At 41.3% G+C, this 22,485-nt stretch overlaps 1 protein-coding gene across 1 annotated transcript in view; it reads right to left on the reverse strand.

Moving 5' to 3' along the window:
- The window catches only part of HAP1 (huntingtin associated protein 1), a 311,504-nt gene that overhangs the window by 159,230 nt on the left and 129,789 nt on the right, over positions 1-22,485 (reverse strand). Inside the window, 1 exon segment of the mRNA XM_053698816.1 lies at positions 18,673-18,867. Coding sequence (XP_053554791.1) covers positions 18,673-18,867 — 195 coding nt within the window.

Here is a 22,485-nt window from a genome sequence, read left to right on the forward strand (position 1 = left end):
TTCTAGCAGAAGAAATTGCAACCAAAAACAAAACTTTCCAAGATAGTAACTTAATATCTATGGAATGTAAGGGTTCAAACGGAACCCCTTGAAGAACTGAAAGAACTAGATTTAGACTCCAGGGAGGAGTCAAAGGTCTGTAAACAGGCTTGATCCTAACCAGAGCCTGAACAAATGCTTGAACATCTGGCACAGCTGCCAGTCTTTTGTGTAGTAAGACAGATAAAGCAGAGATCTGTCCCTTTAGGGAACTTGCAGATAATCCTTTCTCCAAACCTTCTTGAAGAAAGGAGAGAATCTAAGAATTTTTATCTTATTCCATGGGAATCCTTTGGATTCACACCAACAGATATATTTTTTCCATATTTTATGGTAAATTTTTCTAGTTACAGGTTTTCTGGCCTGAACCAGAGTATCTATCACCAAATCTGAAAACCCATGCTTTGATAGAATCAAGCGTTCAATCTCCAAGCCGTCAGTTGGAGGGAGACCAGATTTGGGTGTTCGAATGGACCTTGAACAAGAAGGTCCTGTCTCAAAGGTAGCTTCCATGGTGGAGCCGATGACATATTCACCAGGTCTGCATACCAAGTCCTGCGTGGCCACGCAGGAGCTATCAAGATCACAGAGGCCCTCTCCTGATTGATCCTGGTTACCAGCCTGGGAATGAGAGGAAACGGTGGGAATACGTAAGCTAGGTAGAAAGTCCAAGGTGCTACTAGTGCATCTACTAGAGTCGCCTTGGGATCCCTGGATCTGGACCCGTAGCAAGGAACCTTGAAGTTCTGACGAGACGCCATCAGATCCATGTCTGGAATGCCCCATAATTGAGTTATTTGGGCAAAGATTTCCGGATGGAGTTCCCACTCCCCCGGATGAAATGTCTGACGACTCAGAAAATCCTCTTCCCAATTTTCCACTCCTGGGATGTGGATCGCAGACAAGTGGCAGGAGTGATCCTCCGCCCATTGAATTATTTTGGTCACTTCTTTCATCGCCAGGGAACTCTTTGTTCCCCCTTGATGATTGATATAAGCAACAGTCGTCATGTTGTCTGATTGGAACCTTATGAATTTGGCCTTTGCTAGTTGAGGCCAAGCTCTGAGAGCATTGAATATCGCTCTCAGTTCCAGAATGTTTATCGGGAGAAGAGACTCTTCCCGAGACCATAGACCCTGAGCTTTCAGGGATTCCCAGACCGCACCCCAGCCCACTAGACTGGCGTCGGTCGTGACAATGACCCACTCTGGCCTGCGGAAGCTCATTCCCTGGGACAGATGGTCCAGGGTCAGCCACCAACGGAGTGAATCTCTGGTCTTTTGATCTACTTGAATCATTGGAGACAAGTCTGTATAATCCCCATTCCACTGTTTGAGCATGCACAGTTGTAATGGTCTTAGATGAATTTGTGCAAAAGGAACTATGTCCATTGTTGCAACCATCAATCCTATTACTTCCATGCACTGCGCTATGGAAGGACGAGGAACAGAATGAAGCACTTGACAAGAGCTTAGAAGTTTTGATTTTCTGACCTCTGTCAGAAAAATCCTCATTTCTAAGGAATCTATTATTGTTCCCAAGAAGGGAACTCTTGTTGACGGGGACAGAGAACTCTTTTCTTTGTTCACCTTCCATCGTGAGATGTGAGAAAGGCTAGAACGATGTCCGTATGAGCCTTTGCCTTTGATAGGGACGACGCTTGTATTAGAATGTCGTCCAAGTAAGGTACTACTGCAATGCCCCTTGGTCTTAGAACCGCTAGAAGGGACCCTAGCACCTTTGTGAAAATCCTTGGCGCAGTGGCTAATCCGAATGGAAGAGCCACAAACTGGTAATGTTTGTCCAGAAAAGCGAACCTTAGGAACTGATGATGTTCCTTGTGGATAGGGATATGTAGGTACGCATCCTTTAGATCCACGGTAGTCATAAATTGACTTTCCTGGATGGTGGGTAGAATTGTTCGAATAGTTTCCATTTTGAACGATGGTACCCTGAGAAATTTGTTTAGGATCTTCAAATCCAAAATTGGTCTGAACGTTCCCTCTTTTTTGGGAACTACGAACAGATTGGAATACAATCCCATTCCTTGTTCCTTTATTGGAACTGGGTGTATCACTCCCATCTTTAACAGGTCTTCTACACAATGTAAGAATGCCTGTCTCTTTATTTGGTTTGAGGATAAGTGAGACTTGTGGAACCTTCCACTTGGGGGTAGTTCCTTGAATTCCAGGAGATAACCTTGAGAAACTATTTCTAGCGCCCAAGGATCCTGAACATCTCTTGCCCAAGCCTGAGCAAAGAGAGAGAGTCTGCCCCCCACCAGATCCGGTCCCGGATCGGGGGCTACTCCTTCATGCTGTCTTGTTAGCAGTGGCAGGCTTCTTGGCCTGCTTACCTTTGTTCCAGCCTTGCATTGGTTTCCAGGCTGGTTTGGGTTGTGAGGCATTACCCTCTTGCTTAGAGGATGCAGAATTAGAGGCTGGTCCATTTCTGCAAAAGGGACGAAAATTAGGCTTATTTTTAGCCTTAAAAGACCTATCCTGTGGAAGGGCGTGGCCCTTTCCCCCAGTGATGTCTGAAATAATCTCTTTCAAATCAGGTCCAAATAAAGTTTTACCTTTGAAAGGAATGTTAAGTAATTTTGTCTTGGATGACACATCCGCTGACCAAGACTTTAGCCAAAGCGCTCTGCGCGCCACAATAGCAAACCCTGAATTTTTCGCCGCTAATTTTGCTAATTGCAAAGCGGCATCTAAAATAAAAGAGTTAGCCAATTTAAGTGCGTGAACTCTGTCCATAACCTCCTCATATGGAGTTTCTCTACTGAGCGACTTTTCTAGTTCCTCGAACCAGAACCACGCTGCCGTAGTGACAGGAACAATGCATGAAATTGGTTGTAGAAGGTAGCCTTGCTGTACAAAAATCTTTTTAAGCAAACCTTCCAATTTTTTATCCATAGGATCTTTGAAAGCACAACTATCTTCGATAGGAATAGTAGTGCATTTGTTTAGAGTAGAAACTGCCCCCTCGACCTTGGGGACTGTCTGCCATAAGTCCTTTCTGGGGTCGACCATAGGAAATAATTTCTTAAATATAGGGGGAGGAACAAAAGGTATGCCGGGCTTTTCCCACTCTTTATTTACTATGTCCGCCACCCGCTTGGGTATAGGAAAAGCGTCGGGGGGCACCGGAACCTCTAGGAACCTGTCCATCTTGCATAATTTCTCTGGAATGACCAAATTGTCACAATCATCCAGAGTAGATAACACCTCCTTAAGCAGTGCGCGGAGATGTTCTAATTTAAATTTAAATGTCACAACATCAGGTTCAGCTTGATGAGAAATTTTTCCTGAATCTGAAATTTCTCCCTCAGACAAAACCTCCCTCATGGCCCCTTCAGATTGGTGTGAGGGTATGACAGAACAATTATCATCAGCGTCCTCTTGCTCTTCAGTGTTTAAAACAGAGCAATCGCGCTTTCTCTGATAAGTAGGCATTTTGGATAAAAGATTTGCTATGGAGTTATCCATTACAGTCGTTAATTGTTGCATGGTAATAAGTATTGGCACACTAGATGTACTAGGGGCCTCCTGCATGGGCAAAACTGGTGTAGACACAGTAGGAGATGATGTAGTATCATGTTTACTCCCCTCATTTGAGGAATCATCTTGGGCAATATCATTATTTGTGGCAGTACTGTCCTTACTTTGTTTGGACGCTATGGCACAATTATCACATAAATTTAAATGGGGAGACACATTGGCTTTCATACATATAGAACATAGCTTATCTGAAGGTATAGACATGTTAAACAGGCTTAAACTTGTCAACAATGCACAAAAAACGTTTTAAAATAAAACCGTTACTGTCACTTTAAATTTCAAACAGAAAACACTTTATTACTGAATATGTGAAAAAGTATGAAGGAATTGTTCGAAAAATACCAATTAAATTTTCACCACAGTGCCTTAAAGCCTTAAAAGTATTGCACACCAAATTTCAGAGCTTTAACCCTTAAAATAAGGGAACCGGAGACGTTTTTCAATTTAACCCCTATACAGTCCCAGATACAGTCTTTGCTAAGACCCAACCAAGCCCTGAGGGGAATACGATACCAAATGACGCCTTCTAAAAGCTTTTTCAGAGATTCTTAGATCCACACACATGCATCTGCATGCCCTGTTCTCAAAAAACAACTGCGCATTAATGGCGCGAAAATGAGGCTCAGTCTATGACTAGAAAGGCCCCCTGACTGAAAAAGGTGTCCAATACAGTGCCTGCCGTTTTATAAACGTTCCCCAAGATTATAAATGTCAATTGTTAGCCTAAATTTGAATAATATGCACAAATAAAGCAATCGATTTAGCCCATAAAAATGTCTACCAGTTTTTTAGCCTATAATAAGACCTTTATTCTGTTTGTTTTTGACTAAGAAAATGGCTTACCGGTCCCCATGAGGGGAAATGACAGCCTTCCAGCATTACACAGTCTTGTTAGAAATATGGCTAGTCATACCTTAAGCAGAAAAGTCTGCTAACTGTTTCCCCCAACTGAAGTTACTTCATCTCAACAGTCCTATGTGGAAACAGCAACCGATTTTAGTTACTGTCTGCTAAAATCATCTTCCTCTTACAAACAGAAATCTTCATCCTTTTCTGTTTCAGAGTAAATAGTACATACCAGCACTATTTTAAAATAACAAACACTTGATAGAAGAATAAAAACTACATTTAAACACCAAAAAACTCTTAACCATCTCCGTGGAGATGTTGCCTGTGCAACGGCAAAGAGAATGACTGGGGTGGGCGGAGCCTAGGAGGGATCATATGACCAGCTTTGCTGGGACTCTCTGCAATTTCCTGTTGGGGAAGAGAATATCCCACAAGTAAGGATGACGCCGTGGACCGGACACACCAATGTTGGAGAAATCTTTAGTTGCCTGTAAATAAAATTTCAGGGCACGGACGACGTCCAGATTGTGCAGAAGTCGTTCCTTCTTTGAAGAAGGGTTAGAGCACAATGATGGAACAACAATCTCTTGATTGATATTCTTGTTAGTGACTACCTTAGGTAAGAACCCAGGTTTAGTACGCAGAACTACCTTATCCGAATGAAAAATCAGATAAGGTGAATCACAATGTAAGGCCGATAACTCAGAGACTCTTCGAGCCGAGGAGATAGCCATTAAAAACAGAACTTTCCAAGATAACAGCTTGATATCAATGGAATGAAGGGGTTCAAACGGAACACTTGGCAGAACGTTAAGAACTAAGTTTAAGCTCCACGGCGGAGCAACAGTCTTAAACACAGGCTTAATCCTAGCCAAAGCCTGACAAAAAGCTTGAACGTCTGGAACGTCTGCCAGACGTTTGTGTAAAAGGATAGACAGAGCTGAGATCTGTCCCTTTAACGAACTAGCAGATAAACCCTTTTCTAAACCTTCTTGTAGAAAAGACAATATCCTAGGAATCCTAACCTTACTCCATGAGTAACTCTTGGATTCGCACCAATATAAGTATTTACGCCATATTTTATGGTAAATTTTCCTGGTAACAGGTTTCCTAGCCTTTATTAAGGTATCAATCACTGACTCCGAGAATCCCCGCTTTGATAGAATCAAGCGTTCAATCTCCATGCAGTCAGCCTCAGAGAAATTAGATTTGGATGTTTGAAAGGACCCTGAATCAGAAGGTCCTGTCTCAGAGGCAGAGACCATGGTGGACAGGACGACATGTCCACTAGATCTGCATACCAGGTCCTGCGTGGCCACGCAGGCGCTATTAGAATCATTGATGCTCTCTCCTGTTTGATCATGGCAATCAATCGAGGAAGCATCGGGAAGGGTGGAAACACATAAGCCATGTTGAAGACCCAAGGAGCTGTCAGAGCATCTATCAGTACCGCTCCCGGGTCCCTGGACCTGGATCCGTAACAAGGAAGCTTGGCGTTCTGGCGAGACGCCATGAGATCCAGATCTGGTTTGCCCCAATGATGAAGCAGTTGGGCAAACACCTCCGGATGAAGTTCCCACTCCCCCGGATGAAAAGTCTGGCGACTTAGAAAATCCGCCTCCCAGTTCTCCACGCCTGGGATGTGGATCGCTGACAGGTGGCAAGAGTGAGACTCTGCCCAGGGAATTATCTTTGAGACTTCCATCATCGCTAGGGAACTCCTTGTTCCTCCCTGATGGTTGATGTAAGCCACAGTCGTGATGTTGTCCGACTGAAACCTGATGAACCTCAGAGTTGCTATCTGAGGCCAAGCCAGTAGAGCATTGAGAACTGCTCTTAATTCCAGAATGTTTATTGGAAGGAGTCTCTCCTCCTGGGTCCATGATCCCTGAGCCTTCAGGGAATTCCAGACTGCGCCCCAACCTAGAAGGCTGGCGTCTGTTGTTACAATCGTCCAATCTGGCCTGCGGAAGGGCATCCCCTTGGACAGATGTGGCCGAGAAAGCCACCATAGAAGAGAATCTCTGGTCTCTTGATCCAGATTTAGCAGAGGGGACAAATCTGAGTAATCCCCATTCCACTGACTTAGCATGCACAATTGCAGCGGTCTGAGATGCAGGCGCGCAAAAGGTACTATGTCCATTGCCGCTACCATTAAGCCGATTACCTCCATGCACTGAGCCACTGACGGGTGTTGAATGGAATGAAGGACACGGCAAGCATTTAGAAGTTTTGATAACCTGTCCTCCGTCAGGTAAATTTTCATTTCTACAGAATCTATAAGAGTCCCTAAGAATGGAACTCTTGTGAGTGGCAATAGAGAACTCTTTTCTACGTTCACCTTCCACCCATGCGACCTTAGAAATGCCAGAACTAACTCTGTATGAGACTTGGCAGTTTGGAAACTTGACGCTTGTATCAGAATGTCGTCTAGGTACGGAGCTACCGCTATGCCTCGCGGTCTTAGTACCGCCAGAAGAGAGCCCAGAACCTTTGTAAAGATTCTTGGAGCCATAGCTAACCCGAAGGGAAGAGCTACAAACTGGTAATGCCTGTTTAGGAAGGCAAACCTTAGATACCGGTAATGATCCTTGTGAATCGGTATGTGAAGGTAGGCATCCTTTAAATCCACTGTGGTCATGTACTGACCCTCTTGGATCATGGGTAGGATAGTTCGAATAGTTTCCATTTTGAACGATGGAACTCTTAGGAATTTGTTTAGGATCTTTAAGTCCAAGATTGGTCTGAAGGTTCCCTCTTTTTTGGGAACCACAAACAGATTTGAATAAAACCCTTGTCCGTGTTCCGACCGCGGAACTGGGTGGATCACTCCCATTAGTAAGAGGTCTTGTACACAGCGTAGAAACGCCTCTTTCTTTATCTGGTTTGCTGATAACCTTGAAAGATGAAATCTCCCTTGTGGAGGAGAAGCTTTGAAGTCCAGAAGATATCCCTGAGATATGATCTCCAACGCCCAGGGATCCTGGACATCTCTTGCCCAAGTCTGGGCGAAGAGAGAAAGTCTGCCCCCCACTAGATCCGTTTCCGGATCGGGGGCCCTCACTTCATGCTGTCTTAGGGGCAGCAGCAGGTTTTCTGGCCTGCTTGCCCTTGTTCCAGGACTGGTTAGGTTTCCAGCCCTGTCTGTAGCGAGCAACAGTTCCTTCCTGTCTTGGAGCGGAGGAAGTTGATGCTGCTCCTGCCTTGAAGTTACGAAAGGCACGAAAATTAGACTGTTTAGCCCTTGGTTTGGCCCTGTCTTGAGGCAGGGCATGGCCCTTACCTCCAGTAATGTCAGCGATAATTTCTTTCAAACCAGGCCCGAATAATGTCTGCCCTTTGAAAGGAATATTAAGCAATTTAGATTTAGAAGTCACATCAGATGACCAGGATTTAAGCCACAGCGCTCTACGCGCTTGAATGGCGAATCCGGAGTTCTTAGCCGTAAGCTTGGTTAAGTGTACTACGGCATCAGAAATAAATGAATTAGCTAGCTTAAGGACTTTAAGCTTGTTTATAATCTCATCCAATGGAGCTGTGCTAAGGGTCTCTTCCAGAGACTCAAACCAGAATGCCGCTGCAGCCGTGACAGGCGCAATGCATGCAAGGGGTTGTAATATAAAACTTTGCTGAACAAACATTTTCTTAAGGTAACCCTCTAACTTTTTATCCATTGGATCTGAAAAAGCACAGCTATCCTCCACCGGGATAGTGGTGCGCTTAGCCAGAGTAGAAACTGCTCCCTCCACCTTAGGGACCGTCTGCCATAAGTCCCGTGTGGTGGCGTCTATTGGAAACATTTTTCTAAATATAGGAGGGGGTGAAAAAGGCACACCGGGTCTATCCCACTCCTTGTTAACAATCTCTGTAAGCCTTTTAGGTATAGGAAAAACGTCAGTACACGCCGGTACCGCAAAATATTTATCCAGCCTACATACTTTCTCTGGAATTGCAACCGTGTTACAATCATTCAGAGCCGCCAATACCTCCCCTAGTAATACACGGAGGTTCTCAAGCTTAAATTTAAAATTTGAAATGTCTGAGTCCAGTTTACTTGGATCAGAGCCGTCACCCACAGAATGAAGCTCTCCGTCCTCATGTACTGCAAATTGTGACGCAGTATCAGACATGGCTCTATTATTATCAGCGCACTCTGTTCTTACCCCAGAGTGATCGCGTTTACCCCTAAATTCTGGCAATTTAGATAGTACTTCAGTCATAACATTAGCCATGTCTTGCAAAGTGATTTGTATGGGCCGCCCTGATGTACTTGGCGCCACAATATCACGCACCTCCTGAGCGGGAGGCGAAGGTACTGACACGTGAGGAGAGTTAGTCGGCATAACTTCCCCCTCGTTGTCTGGTGATAATTTCTTTACATGTAAAGATTGACTTTTATTTAAAGTAACATCAATGCAATTAGTACACAAATTTCTATTGGGCTCCACATTGGCCTTTAAACATAGTGAACAAAGAGATTCATCTGTGTCAGACATGTTTAAACAGACTAGCAATGAGACTAGCAAGCTTGGAAATACTTTTCTAAATAAATTTACAAGCAATATAAAAAACGCTACTGTGCCTTTAAGAAGCACAAAAAACTGTCACAGTTGAAATAACAATGAACCAAAATAGTTATAGCAACCAATTTTTCACAGTAAATGTATTAAGTTAGCAAAGGATTGCACCCACCAGCAAATGGATGATTAACCCCTTAATACCCAAAAAACGGATAACAATTTAATAATTAACGTTTTTATCACAGTCAAAACACACTGTCACAGGTCTGCTGTGAGTGATTACCTCCCTCAAAACTAGTTTTGGAGACTCCTGGGCTCTGTAGAGACGTCCTGGATCATAGAGGAAGAAATAGGAAGACTGTGACTAAATTTTTACTGCGCAATAAAGCGCTAAAATAGGCCCCTCCCACTCATATTACAACAGTGGGGAAGCTCAGTAAACTGTTTTTATTCAGAAACAAACGACAGCCATGTGGTAAAAATCATGCCCATAAAGTTTTATCACCAAGTACCTCAGAAAAAACGATTAACATGCCAGTAAACGTTTTAAAAATGAAAGTTATGAAGTGTTATTAATAAGCCTGCTGCTAGTCGCTTTCACTGCAGTGCAGGCTCAATATTACTTTAATATAGATAGTATTTTCTTAGTGAAATTCCATTCCCCAGAAATACCTCAGAGTATACATACATACATATCAGCCTGATACCAGTCGCTACTACTGCATTTAAGGCTGCACTTACATTACATCAGTATTAGCAGTATTTTCTCAGTCAATTCCATTCCTCAGAAAATAATTTACTGCACATACCTCCTTGCAGGTGGGCCCTGCCTGCTATCCCCTGTTCTGAAGTTACCTCACTCCTCAGAATGGCCGAGAACAGCAAGTGGATCTTAGTTACGACCGCTAAGATCATAGACAAACTCAGGTAGATTCTTCTTCTAATGCTGCCTGAGAAAAAACAACACACTCCGGTGCCGTTTAAAATAACAAACTTTTGATTGAAGAAATAAAAACTAAGTTTAACACACCACAGTCCTCTCACACGTCCTATCTATTAGTTAGGTGCAAGAGAATGACTGGGTATGACGTAGAGGGGAGGAGCTATATAGCAGCTCTGCTTGGGTGATCCTCTTGCACTTCCTGTTAGGGAGGAGATGTAATCCCAAAAGTAATGGATGACCCGTGGACTGACTACACTTAACAGGAGAAATGTATTAACCCCTAAACCTAAGTCTAACCCTAACCCTAACACCCACCTAACAAATATAATTTTAATAAATCTAAATAAAATAACTACAATTTAATAAATTATTCCTATTTAAAACTAAATACTTACCTATAAAATAAACCCTAAGCTAGCTACAATATAACTAATAGTTACATTGTATCTATCTTAGGGTTTATTTTTATTTTACAGGCAACTTTGTATTTTTTTTAACTAGGTAGAATAGTTATTAAATAGTTATTAACTATTTAATAACTACCTAGTTAAAATAAAGACAAATTTACCTGTAAAATAAAACCTAACCTAAGTTACAATAACACCTAACACTACACTATAATTAAATTACCTAAATTAAATTAATTACAATTAAATAAAATTAACTAAAGTACAAATAACAAACAAACACTAAGTTACAGAAAATAATAAAATAATTACAAGTTTTTAAAACTAATTACACCTAATCTAATCCCCCTAATAAAATAAAAAAGCCCCCCAAAATAATAAAAAGCTCTACCCTATACTTAATTACAAATAGCCCTTAAAAGTGCTTTTTGCAGGGCATTGCCCCAAAGTAATCAGCTTTTTTTCCTGTAAAAAAAAAGTACAATACCCCCCCAACATTACAACCCACCACCCACACACCCAACCCTACTCTAAAACCCACCCAATCCCCCCTTAATAAAACCTAACACTAACCCCTTGAAGATCACCCTACCTTGAGAAGCCTTCACCCAACCGGGCCGAAGTCCTCAACGAAGTCGGGCAAAGTGGTCCTCCAGATGGGCAGAAGTCTTCATCGAAGCTGGGCAGAAGAGGTCCTCCAGACGGGCAGAAGTCTTCATCCAGACGGCATCTTCTATTTTCATCCATCCGGCGCGGGTCCATCTTCAAGACATCCGACGCGGAGCATCCTCTTCATCCGACGGCTTCTGGAACAATGACCGGTCCTTTAAATGACGTCATCCAATCGGAATTAAGGTAGAAAAAATCCTATTGGCTGATGCCAATTATATTGTAGCTAGCTTAGGTTTTTTTTACAGGTAAGTATTTAGTTTTAAATAGGAATAATTTATTTAATTGTAGTAATTTTATTTAGATTTATTAAAAACAGAATTTATGTTTACCTGATAAATTACTTTCTCCAACGGTGTGTCCGGTCCACGGCGTCATCCTTACTTGTGGGATATTCTCTTCCCCAACAGGAAATGGCAAAGAGCCCAGCAAAGCTGGTCACATGATCCCTCCTAGGCTCCGCCTTCCCCAGTCATTCGACCGACGTAAAGGAGGAATATTTGCATAGGAGAAACCATATGATACCGTGGTGACTGTAGTTAAAGAAAATAAATTATCAGACCTGATTAAAAAAAAACCAGGGCGGGCCGTGGACCGGACACACCGTTGGAGAAAGTAATTTATCAGGTAAACATAAATTCTGTTTTCTCCAACATAGGTGTGTCCGGTCCACGGCGTCATCCTTACTTGTGGGAACCAATACCAAAGCTTTAGGACACGGATGAAGGGAGGGAGCAAATCAGGTCACCTAGATGGAAGGCACCACGGCTTGCAAAACCTTTCTCCCAAAAATAGCCTCAGAAGAAGCAAAAGTATCAAACTTGTAAAATTTAGTAAAAGTGTGCAGTGAAGACCAAGTCGCTGCCTTACATATCTGATCAACAGAAGCCTCGTTCTTGAAGGCCCATGTGGAAGCCACAGCCCTAGTGGAATGAGCTGTGATTCTTTCAGGAGGCTGCCGTCCGGCAGTCTCATAAGCCAATCTGATGATGCTTTTAATCCAAAAAGAGAGAGAGGTAGAAGTTGCTTTTTGACCTCTCCTTTTACCAGAATAAACAACAAACAAGGAAGATGTTTGTCTAAAATCCTTTGTAGCATCTAAATAGAATTTTAGAGCACGAACAACATCCAAATTGTGGAACAAACGTTCCTTCTTTGAAACTGGATTCGGACACAAAGAAGGCACGACTATCTCCTGGTTAATGTTTTTGTTAGAAACAACTTTCGGAAGAAAACCAGGTTTAGTACGTAAAACCACCTTATCTGCATGGAACACCAGATAAGGAGGAGAACACTGCAGAGCAGATAATTCTGAAACTCTTCTAGCAGAAGAAATTGCAACCAAAAACAAAACTTTCCAAGATAATAACTTAATATCAACGGAATGTAAGGGTTCAAACGGAACCCCCTGAAGAACTGAAAGAACTAAATTGAGACTCCAAGGAGGAGTCAAAGATTTGTAAACAGGCTTGATTCTAACCAGAGCCTGAACAAAGGCTTGAACATCTGGCACAGCTGCCAGCTTTTTGTGAAGTAACACAGACAAGGCAGAAATCTGTCCCTTCAAGGAACTTGCAGATAGTCCTTTCTCCAAACCTTCTTGAAGAAAGGATAGAATCTTAGGAATTTTTACCTTGTCCCAAGGGAATCCTTTAGATTCACACCAACAGATATATTTTTTCCATATTTTGTGGTAAATTTTTCTAGTTACAGGCTTTCTGGCCTGAACAAGAGTATCAATGACAGAATCTGAGAACCCTCGCTTTGATAAGATCAAGCGTTCAATCTCCAAGCAGTCAGTTGGAGTGAGACCAGATTCGGATGTTCGAACGGACCTTGAACAAGAAGGTCTCGTCTCAAAGGTAGCTTCCATGGTGGAGCCGATGACATATTCACCAGGTCTGCATACCAAGTCCTGCGTGGCCACGCAGGAGCTATCAAGATCACCGATGCCCTCTCCTGATTGATCCTGGCTACCAGCCTGGGGATGAGAGGAAACGGCGGGAATACATAAGCTAGTTTGAAGGTCCAAGGTGCTACTAGTGCATCTACTAGAGTCGCCTTGGGATCCCTGGATCTGGACCCGTAGCAAGGAACCTTGAAGTTCTGACGAGAGGCCATCAGATCCATGTCTGGAATGCCCCACAATTGAGTAATTTGGGCAAAGATTTCCGGATGGAGTTCCCACTCCCCCGGATGAAATGTCTGACGACTCAGAAAATCCGCTTCCCAATTTTCCACTCCTGGGATGTGGATTGCAGACAAGTGGCAGGAGTGAGTCTCCGCCCATTGAATGATTTTGGTCACTTCTTCCATCGCCAGGGAACTCCTTGTTCCCCCCTGATGGTTGATGTACGCAACAGTCGTCATGTTGTCTGATTGAAACCGTATGAACTTGGCCTTTGCTAGCTGAGGCCAAGCCTTGAGAGCATTGAATATCGCTCTCAGTTCCAGAATATTTATTGGGAGAAGAGATTCTTCCCGAGACCAAAGACCCTGAGCTTTCAGGGGTCCCCAGACCGCGCCCCAGCCCACCAGACTGGCGTCGGTCGTGACAATGACCCACTCTGGTCTGCGGAAGCTCATCCCCTGTGACAGGTTGTCCAGGGACAGCCACCAACGGAGTGAATCTCTGGTCCTCTGATCTACTTGTATCGTCGGAGACAAGTCTGTATAGTCCCCATTCCACTGACTGAGCATGCACAGTTGTAATGGTCTTAGATGAATTCGCGCAAAAGGAACTATGTCCATTGCCGCTACCATCAAACCTATTACTTCCATGCACTGCGCTATGGAAGGAAGAGGAACAGAATGAAGTATTTGACAAGAGTTTAGAAGTTTTGATTTTCTGGCCTCTGTCAGAAAAATCCTCATTTCTAAGGAGTCTATTATTGTTCCCAAGAAGGGAACCCTTGTTGACGGAGATAGAGAACTTTTTTCTACGTTCACTTTCCACCCGTGAGATCTGAGAAAGGCCAGGACAATGTCCGTGTGAGCCTTTGCTTGAGGAAGGGACGACGCTTGAATCAGAATGTCGTCCAAGTAAGGTACTACTGCAATGCCCCTTGGTCTTAGCACCGCTAGAAGGGACCCTAGTACCTTTGTGAAAATCCTTGGAGCAGTGGCTAATCCGAACGGAAGTGCCACAAACTGGTAATGCTTGTCCAGGAATGCGAACCTTAGGAACCGATGATGTTCCTTGTGGATAGGAATATGTAGATACGCATCCTTTAAATCCACCGTGGTCATGAATTGACCTTCCTGGATGGAAGGAAGAATTGTTCGAATGGTTTCCATTTTGAACGACGGAACCTTGAGAAACTTGTTTAGGATCTTGAGATCTAAGATTGGTCTGAATGTTCCCTCTTTTTTGGGAACTACGAACAGATTGGAGTAGAACCCCATCCCTTGTTCTCCTAAAGGAACAGGATGAATCACTCCCATTTTTAACAGGTCTTCTACACAATGTAAGAATGCCTGTCTTTTTATGTGGTCTGAAGACAATTGAGACCTGTGGAACCTCCCCCTTGGGGGAAGCCCCTTGAATTCCAGAAGATAACCTTGGGAGACTATTTCTAGTGCCCAAGGATCCAGAACATCTCTTGCCCAAGCCTGAGCGAAGAGAGAGAGTCTGCCCCCCACCAGATCCGGTCCCGGATCGGGGGCCAACATCTCATGCTGTCTTGGTAGCAGTGGCAGGTTTCTTGGCCTGCTTTCCTTTGTTCCAGCCTTGCATTGGTCTCCAGGCTGGCTTGGCTTGAGAAGTATTACCCTCTTGCTTAGAGGACGTAGCACTTGGGGCTGGTCCGTTTCTGCGAAAGGGACGAAAATTAGGTTTATTTTTGGCCTTGAAAGACCTATCCTGAGGAAGGGCGTGGCCCTTGCCCCCAGTGATATCAGAGATAATCTCTTTCAAGTCAGGGCCAAACAGCGTTTTCCCCTTGAAAGGAATGTTAAGCAATTTGTTCTTGGAAGACGCATCCGCTGACCAAGATTTTAACCAAAGCGCTCTGCGCGCCACAATAGCAAAACCAGAATTTTTCGCCGCTAACCTAGCCAATTGCAAAGTGGCGTCTAGGGTGAAAGAATTAGCCAATTTGAGAGCATGAATTCTGTCCATAATCTCCTCATAAGAAGAAGAATTATTATTGAGCGCCTTTTCTAGCTCATCGAACCAGAAATACGCTGCTGTAGTGACAGGAACAATGCATGAAATTGGTTGTAGAAGGTAACCTTGCTGAACAAACATCTTTTTAAGCAAACCTTCTAATTTTTTATCCATAGGATCTTTGAAAGCACAACTATCTTCTATGGGTATAGTGGTGCGTTTGTTTAGAGTAGAAACCGCCCCCTCGACCTTGGGGACTGTCTGCCATAAGTCCTTTCTGGGGTCGACCATAGGAAACAATTTTTTAAATATGGGGGGAGGGACGAAAGGTATACCGGGCCTTTCCCATTCTTTATTTACAATGTCCGCCACCCGCTTGGGTATAGGAAAAGCTTCGGGGGGCCCCGGGACCTCTAGGAACTTGTCCATTTTACATAGTTTCTCTGGAATGACCAAATTCTCACAATCATCCAGAGTGGATAACACCTCCTTAAGCAGAGCGCGGAGATGTTCCAATTTAAATTTAAATGTAATCACATCAGGTTCAGCTTTTTGAGAAATTTTCCCTGAATCTGAAATTTCTCCCTCAGACAAAACCTCCCTGGCCCCCTCATACTGGGGTAGGGGCCCTTCAGAACCAATATCATCAGCGTCCTCATGCTCTTCAGTATTTTCTAAAACAGAGCAGTCGCGCTTTCGCTGATAAGTGGGCATTTTGGCTAAAATGTTTTTGATAGAATTATCCATTACAGCCGTTAATTGTTGCATAGTAAGGAGTATTGGCGCGCTAGATGTACTAGGGGCCTCCTGTGTGGGCAAGAATGGTGTAGACGAAGGAGGGGATGATGCAGTACCATGCTTACTCCCCTCACTTGAGGAATCATCTTGGGCATCATTTTCTCTAAATTTTGTGTCACATAAATCACATCTATTTAAATGAGAAGGAACCTTGGCTTCCCCACATTCAGAACACAGTCTATCTGGTAGTTCAGACATGTTAAACAGGCAAAAACTTGATAACAAAGTACAAAAAACGTTTTAAAATAAACCGTTACTGTCACTTTAAATTTTAAACTGAACACACTTTATTACTGCAATTGCGAAAAAGTATGAAGGAATTGTTCAAAATTCACCAAAATTTCACCACAGTGTCTTAAAGCCTTAAAAGTATTGCACACCAAATTTGGAAGCTTTAACCCTTAAAATAACGGAACCGGAGCCGTTTTTATATTTAACCCCTTTACAGTCCCTGGTATCTGCTTTGCTGAGACCCAACCAAGCCCAAAGGGGAATACGATACCAAATGACGCCTTCAGAAAGTCTTTTCTATGTATCAGAGCTCCTCACACATGCATCTGCATGTCATGCTTCTCAAAAACAAGTGCGCAATAGAGGCGCGAAAATGAGACTCTGCCTATGATTAGGGAAAGCCCCTAGAGAATAAGGTGTCCAATACAGTGCCTGCCGGTTATTTTACATAATTCCCAAGATTAAAATAATTCCTCAAGGCTATGGAGTATAAAATATGTTTATATATAAATCGATTTAGCCCAGAAAATGTCTACAGTCTTAAAAAGCCCTTGTGAAGCCCTTTTTTTCTTTCTGTAATAAAAATGGCTTACCGGATCCCATAGGGAAAATGACAGCTTCCAGCATTACATCGTCTTGTTAGAATGTGTCATACCTCAAGCAGCAAAAGTCTGCTCACTGTTCCCCCAACTGAAGTTAATTCCTCTCAACAGTCCTGTGTGGAAACAGCCATCGATTTTAGTAACGGTTGCTAAAATCATTTTCCTCTTACAAACAGAAATCTTCATCTCTTTTCTGTTTCAGAGTAAATAGTACATACCAGCACTATTTTAAAATAACAAACTCTTGATTGAATAATAAAAACTACAGTTAAACACTAAAAAACTCTAAGCCATCTCCGTGGAGATGTTGCCTGTACAACGGCAAAGAGAATGACTGGGGAAGGCGGAGCCTAGGAGGGATCATGTGACCAGCTTTGCTGGGCTCTTTGCCATTTCCTGTTGGGGAAGAGAATATCCCACAAGTAAGGATGACGCCGTGGACCGGACACACCTATGTTGGAGAAATAGTAGTGAATTTAAAAGTGTCTTAAAATTGCATGATCTATTTAAATCATTCAGGTTTAATTTTTACTTTCCTATCCCTTTAACTTGCTTTTGCCTATAGTTTAGTATATTTTACTTGTCTATCAGTTAAAATAATGTATTGTGAATTTTAAGCAAACTATACAGATCCTACCTATACAGATCCTACTTGATTTACAACAAATAAGCTGCCAATTAAACTTACATTAACCAATTTGAAAGCTGTTGCATTTAACAGAAGTAATCACAACCCTGAATTCTGTTTCTGCCCAGAAATGTATCTAAGTCATTGTATATGTATCTAAAGTATAGGCATTCACTACCTCCTTAGACAAAGAGTTCCACAATTGTAATGCTCTTACAGTGGACCCCCCCCCTCCCCATTTATTTTGCTGGAGATTAAATCTCCATTTCTCTAACCTTAAAGTGTGGCCTCTTGTCACAAACAACTTTGTATATAGGCCTTGAATATATGTGTATAAAGTAACCATATCACCTCTCAAGTGCCCCTTTTTCTAGAGTAAACAGACCCAGTTTGGCTAACCTCTCCTCATAGTTTAGATCCTCCATTCCCCATATTAGTTTTGTGGCCCTTGTCTGAATTTTTTCTAATTCTGCAATGTCCTTTTTTAAACAACAATGGAAAGACAAAATTGACTTGTTAAACCTTGTCTATCATCAGTAGATTCCCCGGTATACATCCCAGTGTATTCCAATGTTTAAGTTAAACTTTGTAACCAGATATTATAAAGCTAATCTGTAACTCTTTATTGTATTGTTTTACATCAAGTCCATTCTAACGGTTTATCCGTCCCAATCAGTAAGTCTATGACATAAGAGGAGCAACCTCACTGCTAGATCCTTATACTTTCAAACTTTTTAAAGGGAAATGAAACCCAAAATATTTCCTTCATAATTCAGAGAAAGCAAGTTTCCATTGAACTTCTAATATCAAATTAGCTTTGTCTCTTAGTATCCTTTGTTGAAAGAGCAGCAATGCACTACTGGGACATAGCTCAACACAGGTGAGCCAATGAAAAGAGGTATACAAGTATATAAGTTCAGCTACCAATCAACAGCTAGCTCCCAAAAGTTGTTTGCTGCTCCTAAGTCTACCTAGGTATGCTTTTCAACAAAGGCTACCAAGAAAATGAAGAACATTAAATAGAAGAAAATTTGAATATTGTTTAAAAATGACATGCTCTGTCTGAGTCATGAAAATTTATTTTTTTCTGTCCTTTATGTTCTAAGATAATATGTCCATGTTCTTTCTCTTCCCTTCCACCCCTTTTTATTTTTAAAAGTTAAATCACTTTTCTGAATGATTTTCATTTGCAATATTTATTATTTTTCATAAGCTGAGAAAAAGAACAAAAAACAAAAGATAAAAAAGTGCCTTAAAATCAATATAAGGAAAGCAAAATGTGAAACAGATCATTAACAAGATGACATCTACGTACGGAAATACTTGAGAGTCTCCTCTATCTGTTCAGGGGTGAGCTGGAAAGGAAGATCCTGGGGCAGGAGGGGGGTATGCAGCCAGTCATCATGATCATAACCAAAGAGAGTATCGGCACGCAGGGTATAATGTGGCAGTCGCTCCTGCAGCAAGCTGATAATCTCCAGTTCAGGGACATCTCTGCTTGTGCACAAGTCTGAGGAGGGAAAGAAAGCATTAATGAAAGGGGGCCAGATATGGGCTGAAATGCCAGAGGAACAACAAAACCAACAACTGCGGCTCAACTTCCATTGAAGCTTATTTATTTGTATCTATCACATGGTCTCTCACAACCAATCAGTCATCTTACGGCTTTTTTAGCACTCGACTATCCATTCCTTGCATTTTCCTATCAAAATATTCTTTATCATCCTTTGTTCAGTATATAATGAACTTCAACTATGCAGTGTTATGCAGAAGACTCAGCCATCTGCTTTCCTGTTGTATTCCCATTGCCCTGTCCCTTTAATGCACCCCCTGTTACTGCATTATCTTTTCTATTCCACCCAATACCAGTTCTTAAAAGGATGTGAAACAGTTCTCCTTTAGCCATTTGTAAAAAAAAAAAAAAAGAAGTTAAATCAAAGTAAACATACCGCTAAAAATGTTATTTGTTCCAATGGCCCCACTTATTCTTATACTAAAGGAAGGAGCCCATTTCTCATTTATTACTTAGATTGCCTTTTACTGCTTTCCAGTTTTCTTATGGCTACTGGTGCTGTGTATCTAGGTACAACTATTTGCAATGTCAGTAAAGACACTGAGTAGGATACCCCTTTAATCACTCATTGAAAGTTTCCCAGCGTTATTGTGTTTTAAAATTGGCACTTTAATGCGGTGGTTTATTAGTGGCACATAATTATATTGATTCCATATAATATTTTATATTGATAAAATGAAAAATGTACTGTGTATTGTTGCACTGAATCATATTGTTTAAAAAAAAATAGATTGTGCTAAAAATAGCAAGCAACTTACTTGAAAATTGAGCACTTAGAATTTATCAATGTAGCCACTGCCTTTAGTGCTATAAGGGAGCTACCATTATAAAACTTAAGTTCTTTTGTCATACAATTTTTGTAGCAAAAGTCTTCTACACAGCATAGGCAAGAAAAGGCAAAGGATGAAGAGAGCTCCGGCGTTGAAGAAGATTGTGGAGACGGCGGAAGAGGCCACCGAAGCCTTGGATGAAGAGGGCCCATGTCAGATCAAGAGGAGCTGAAGTCCCCATGAACTGTAACACTTTTGTGTTCCAACTGGCTACCAAGCCGGATAGGCCGCACGGCTATTGTCTAAAAAAGGTGGAAGCGGACAGGGACAAGATAAGAAAGCATATGTGTGTGCATAGAAAGTGATAAAATAATCTAATTTTCCTGTAAACTCAACCCATTTTAATGGGTTGTGGTGCCAAAGAACAAAAGTTATTTCATATACAAAAACCCCATAAAGGAACAATTTTATACCGTGCTGCTAGTAAAACAGGTCACATGAAACCAGGGTGGATGAAAACCAATGATTTTAAAAACTTTTGATTATTTTAATTTCAATCAGATTTTTATTTAAAGGGACAGTCTGCTTGAAAATGTTTATTGTTTAAAAAGATAGCTAATCCCTTTATTACCTATTCCCAAATTTTGCATAACCAACACTTATTACCTCTGTGATTACTTTGTATCTAAGAATCTGCAGACTGCCCCCTTTTCTCAGTGCTTTTGACAGACATGCATTTCAGCCAATCAGAGCTGACTCCTAAATAACTACATGGGAGTGAGCACAATGTTATCTGACACACATGAACTAGCACTGTCTAACTGTGAAAAACGGTAAAAACACACTGAGCTAAGAGGTGGTTTTCAACTGTTTAGAAATCAGTTTGAGCCTACTTAGGTTTTGCTTTCAATAAAGAATACAAGAGAACAAAGTAAATTTGATGATAAAAGTAAAGTGGGAAGTTGTTTAAGATTGAAGGCCCTATCTGAATCATGAAAGTTTAATTTTGACTTGAGTGTCCTTTTAAGATACATTATAATCCAAAGGTTATTTATCCTGAAATAGGGATTAGTTTTTAATTAAGTAGCATGAGGCTGCATATTCATGTCTATAATGTTTATTTTATTTTATTTATTTTGGTAATTTAGTTCTAATAAACCATTCACAATGTCATGCTCCATATGTCATGTAACCATATCACCTCTCAAGTGGCTCTTTTTTTTCTAGAGTAAACAGACCCAGTTTGGCTAACCTCTCCTCATAGTTTAGATCCTTTCAACAAAAGATAACATTGTAAAGCTTTTTAAAACTGGATGTTCGAATTTGAATCATGAAAATGTAATTTTGACTTTACCTTGAACCCAGAATCAACTATTTAAACTGTTATTATTAAGGTAATGATTATTTATACAATAAAGTATAGTTGAAAAGTTGATCAAATATGAATGATTAATTTATTAAACTGGAGATAGTTCACCTCCGAACAATTTCAAAATTATCGATGTATTTCTAATGATATAACTAAATCAGTCATTTTCTGATATAACTGGAAAATAATATGAAAATTATTTATTCTAAAAATTAAACCTTTATGTTGAAAACCATGATTTAAATCAAGTCTTACCGACTAGTGATTTAAATAACAATTACAATTAATTTGATTCAAAACAAATCCACCATGTTGGAAACACCAATTTTACAGTGCAATGTCTCTTTAAATGCTAATCTCTCCCAGAATACAAGTGTACTTACATTTAATTATTCACTTAAGTTCAAAAGGTCAGTCATTTCTAGGACTAAAACAATCATTAACATTTGTTTTGGATATCAATGTGAAAGGGGAAGTCACCACTGTATATAAATCACAAGTAACACCATTGCCCTCTACTGTTCAACTCTAGGACTATCAAAGATATATAAAGATATATAACCAACTGGCAAAAAGCAACATACCCAACCAAAAACAAACAAAAAAACATGTTTTTGAGTTTAAGTTTTTACCATTCCAAAGTTAAAATGCAGACTCTCTGCTATAACAGGCTTGCTAAGTAATCCAAACAAATGTACACCACTATCATTACATTAAACTGAAAAAGCTGTGTTCAAATACAGAAAAATATCTCATAGCTCAATGATAAAGGACACACTATTACCTCCCTGAGTACCAAGTATGGCAAACGGTTTGCTCTGCAGTTGCTGGCTTTACTAGGATCTGGTTGAAGTAACATGACCATTGAGCACTGAAGATTGCTGGACCAGCAGCCAGACTCTGTGAGCTCGCACATGTCCCAAAATGAAGTCACAACTAATAATGTAGTAGTTCCACTGCATAACAGATGAATATGAAAGGATATGGGTGACTAACAACATGAAGGTGAGCATCAATAGATTTCAAATGGAGCTGTTTTCAGAGAAAGCACAACAGAATGTAGGGTCTATTTAGAGAAGAGGAATATCCACAAATAGTTCAGATTTCAATAAAAACATACTAACAACCCCAAAAAACCTTGTTCTTCACAGGTTAATTTAGAACAGTAAGGGCCAACTCCCTAACACATGGGGGCCACACATTAGTATTTCAGAAACCTTACGGGTCACATATAAATGTATGGCTGTTAACTACTTAGAGGCGCATTACGAGGCACTATCGTCATGCGCATATCTTCTGCAGTTGCGGATGGCAAACACAGGCTCGTCATCAAGGTGGTACCCATACTGATCTGGATCCTGGGGCCCCCGCACTGCAGATGGGGAGAGAAGATTGCAGATTCTTTCCCCATCACTG

This window comes from Bombina bombina, chromosome 1 (genome assembly GCF_027579735.1).
Source record: "Bombina bombina isolate aBomBom1 chromosome 1, aBomBom1.pri, whole genome shotgun sequence".
NCBI classification, from domain to species: domain Eukaryota; kingdom Metazoa; phylum Chordata; class Amphibia; order Anura; family Bombinatoridae; genus Bombina; species Bombina bombina.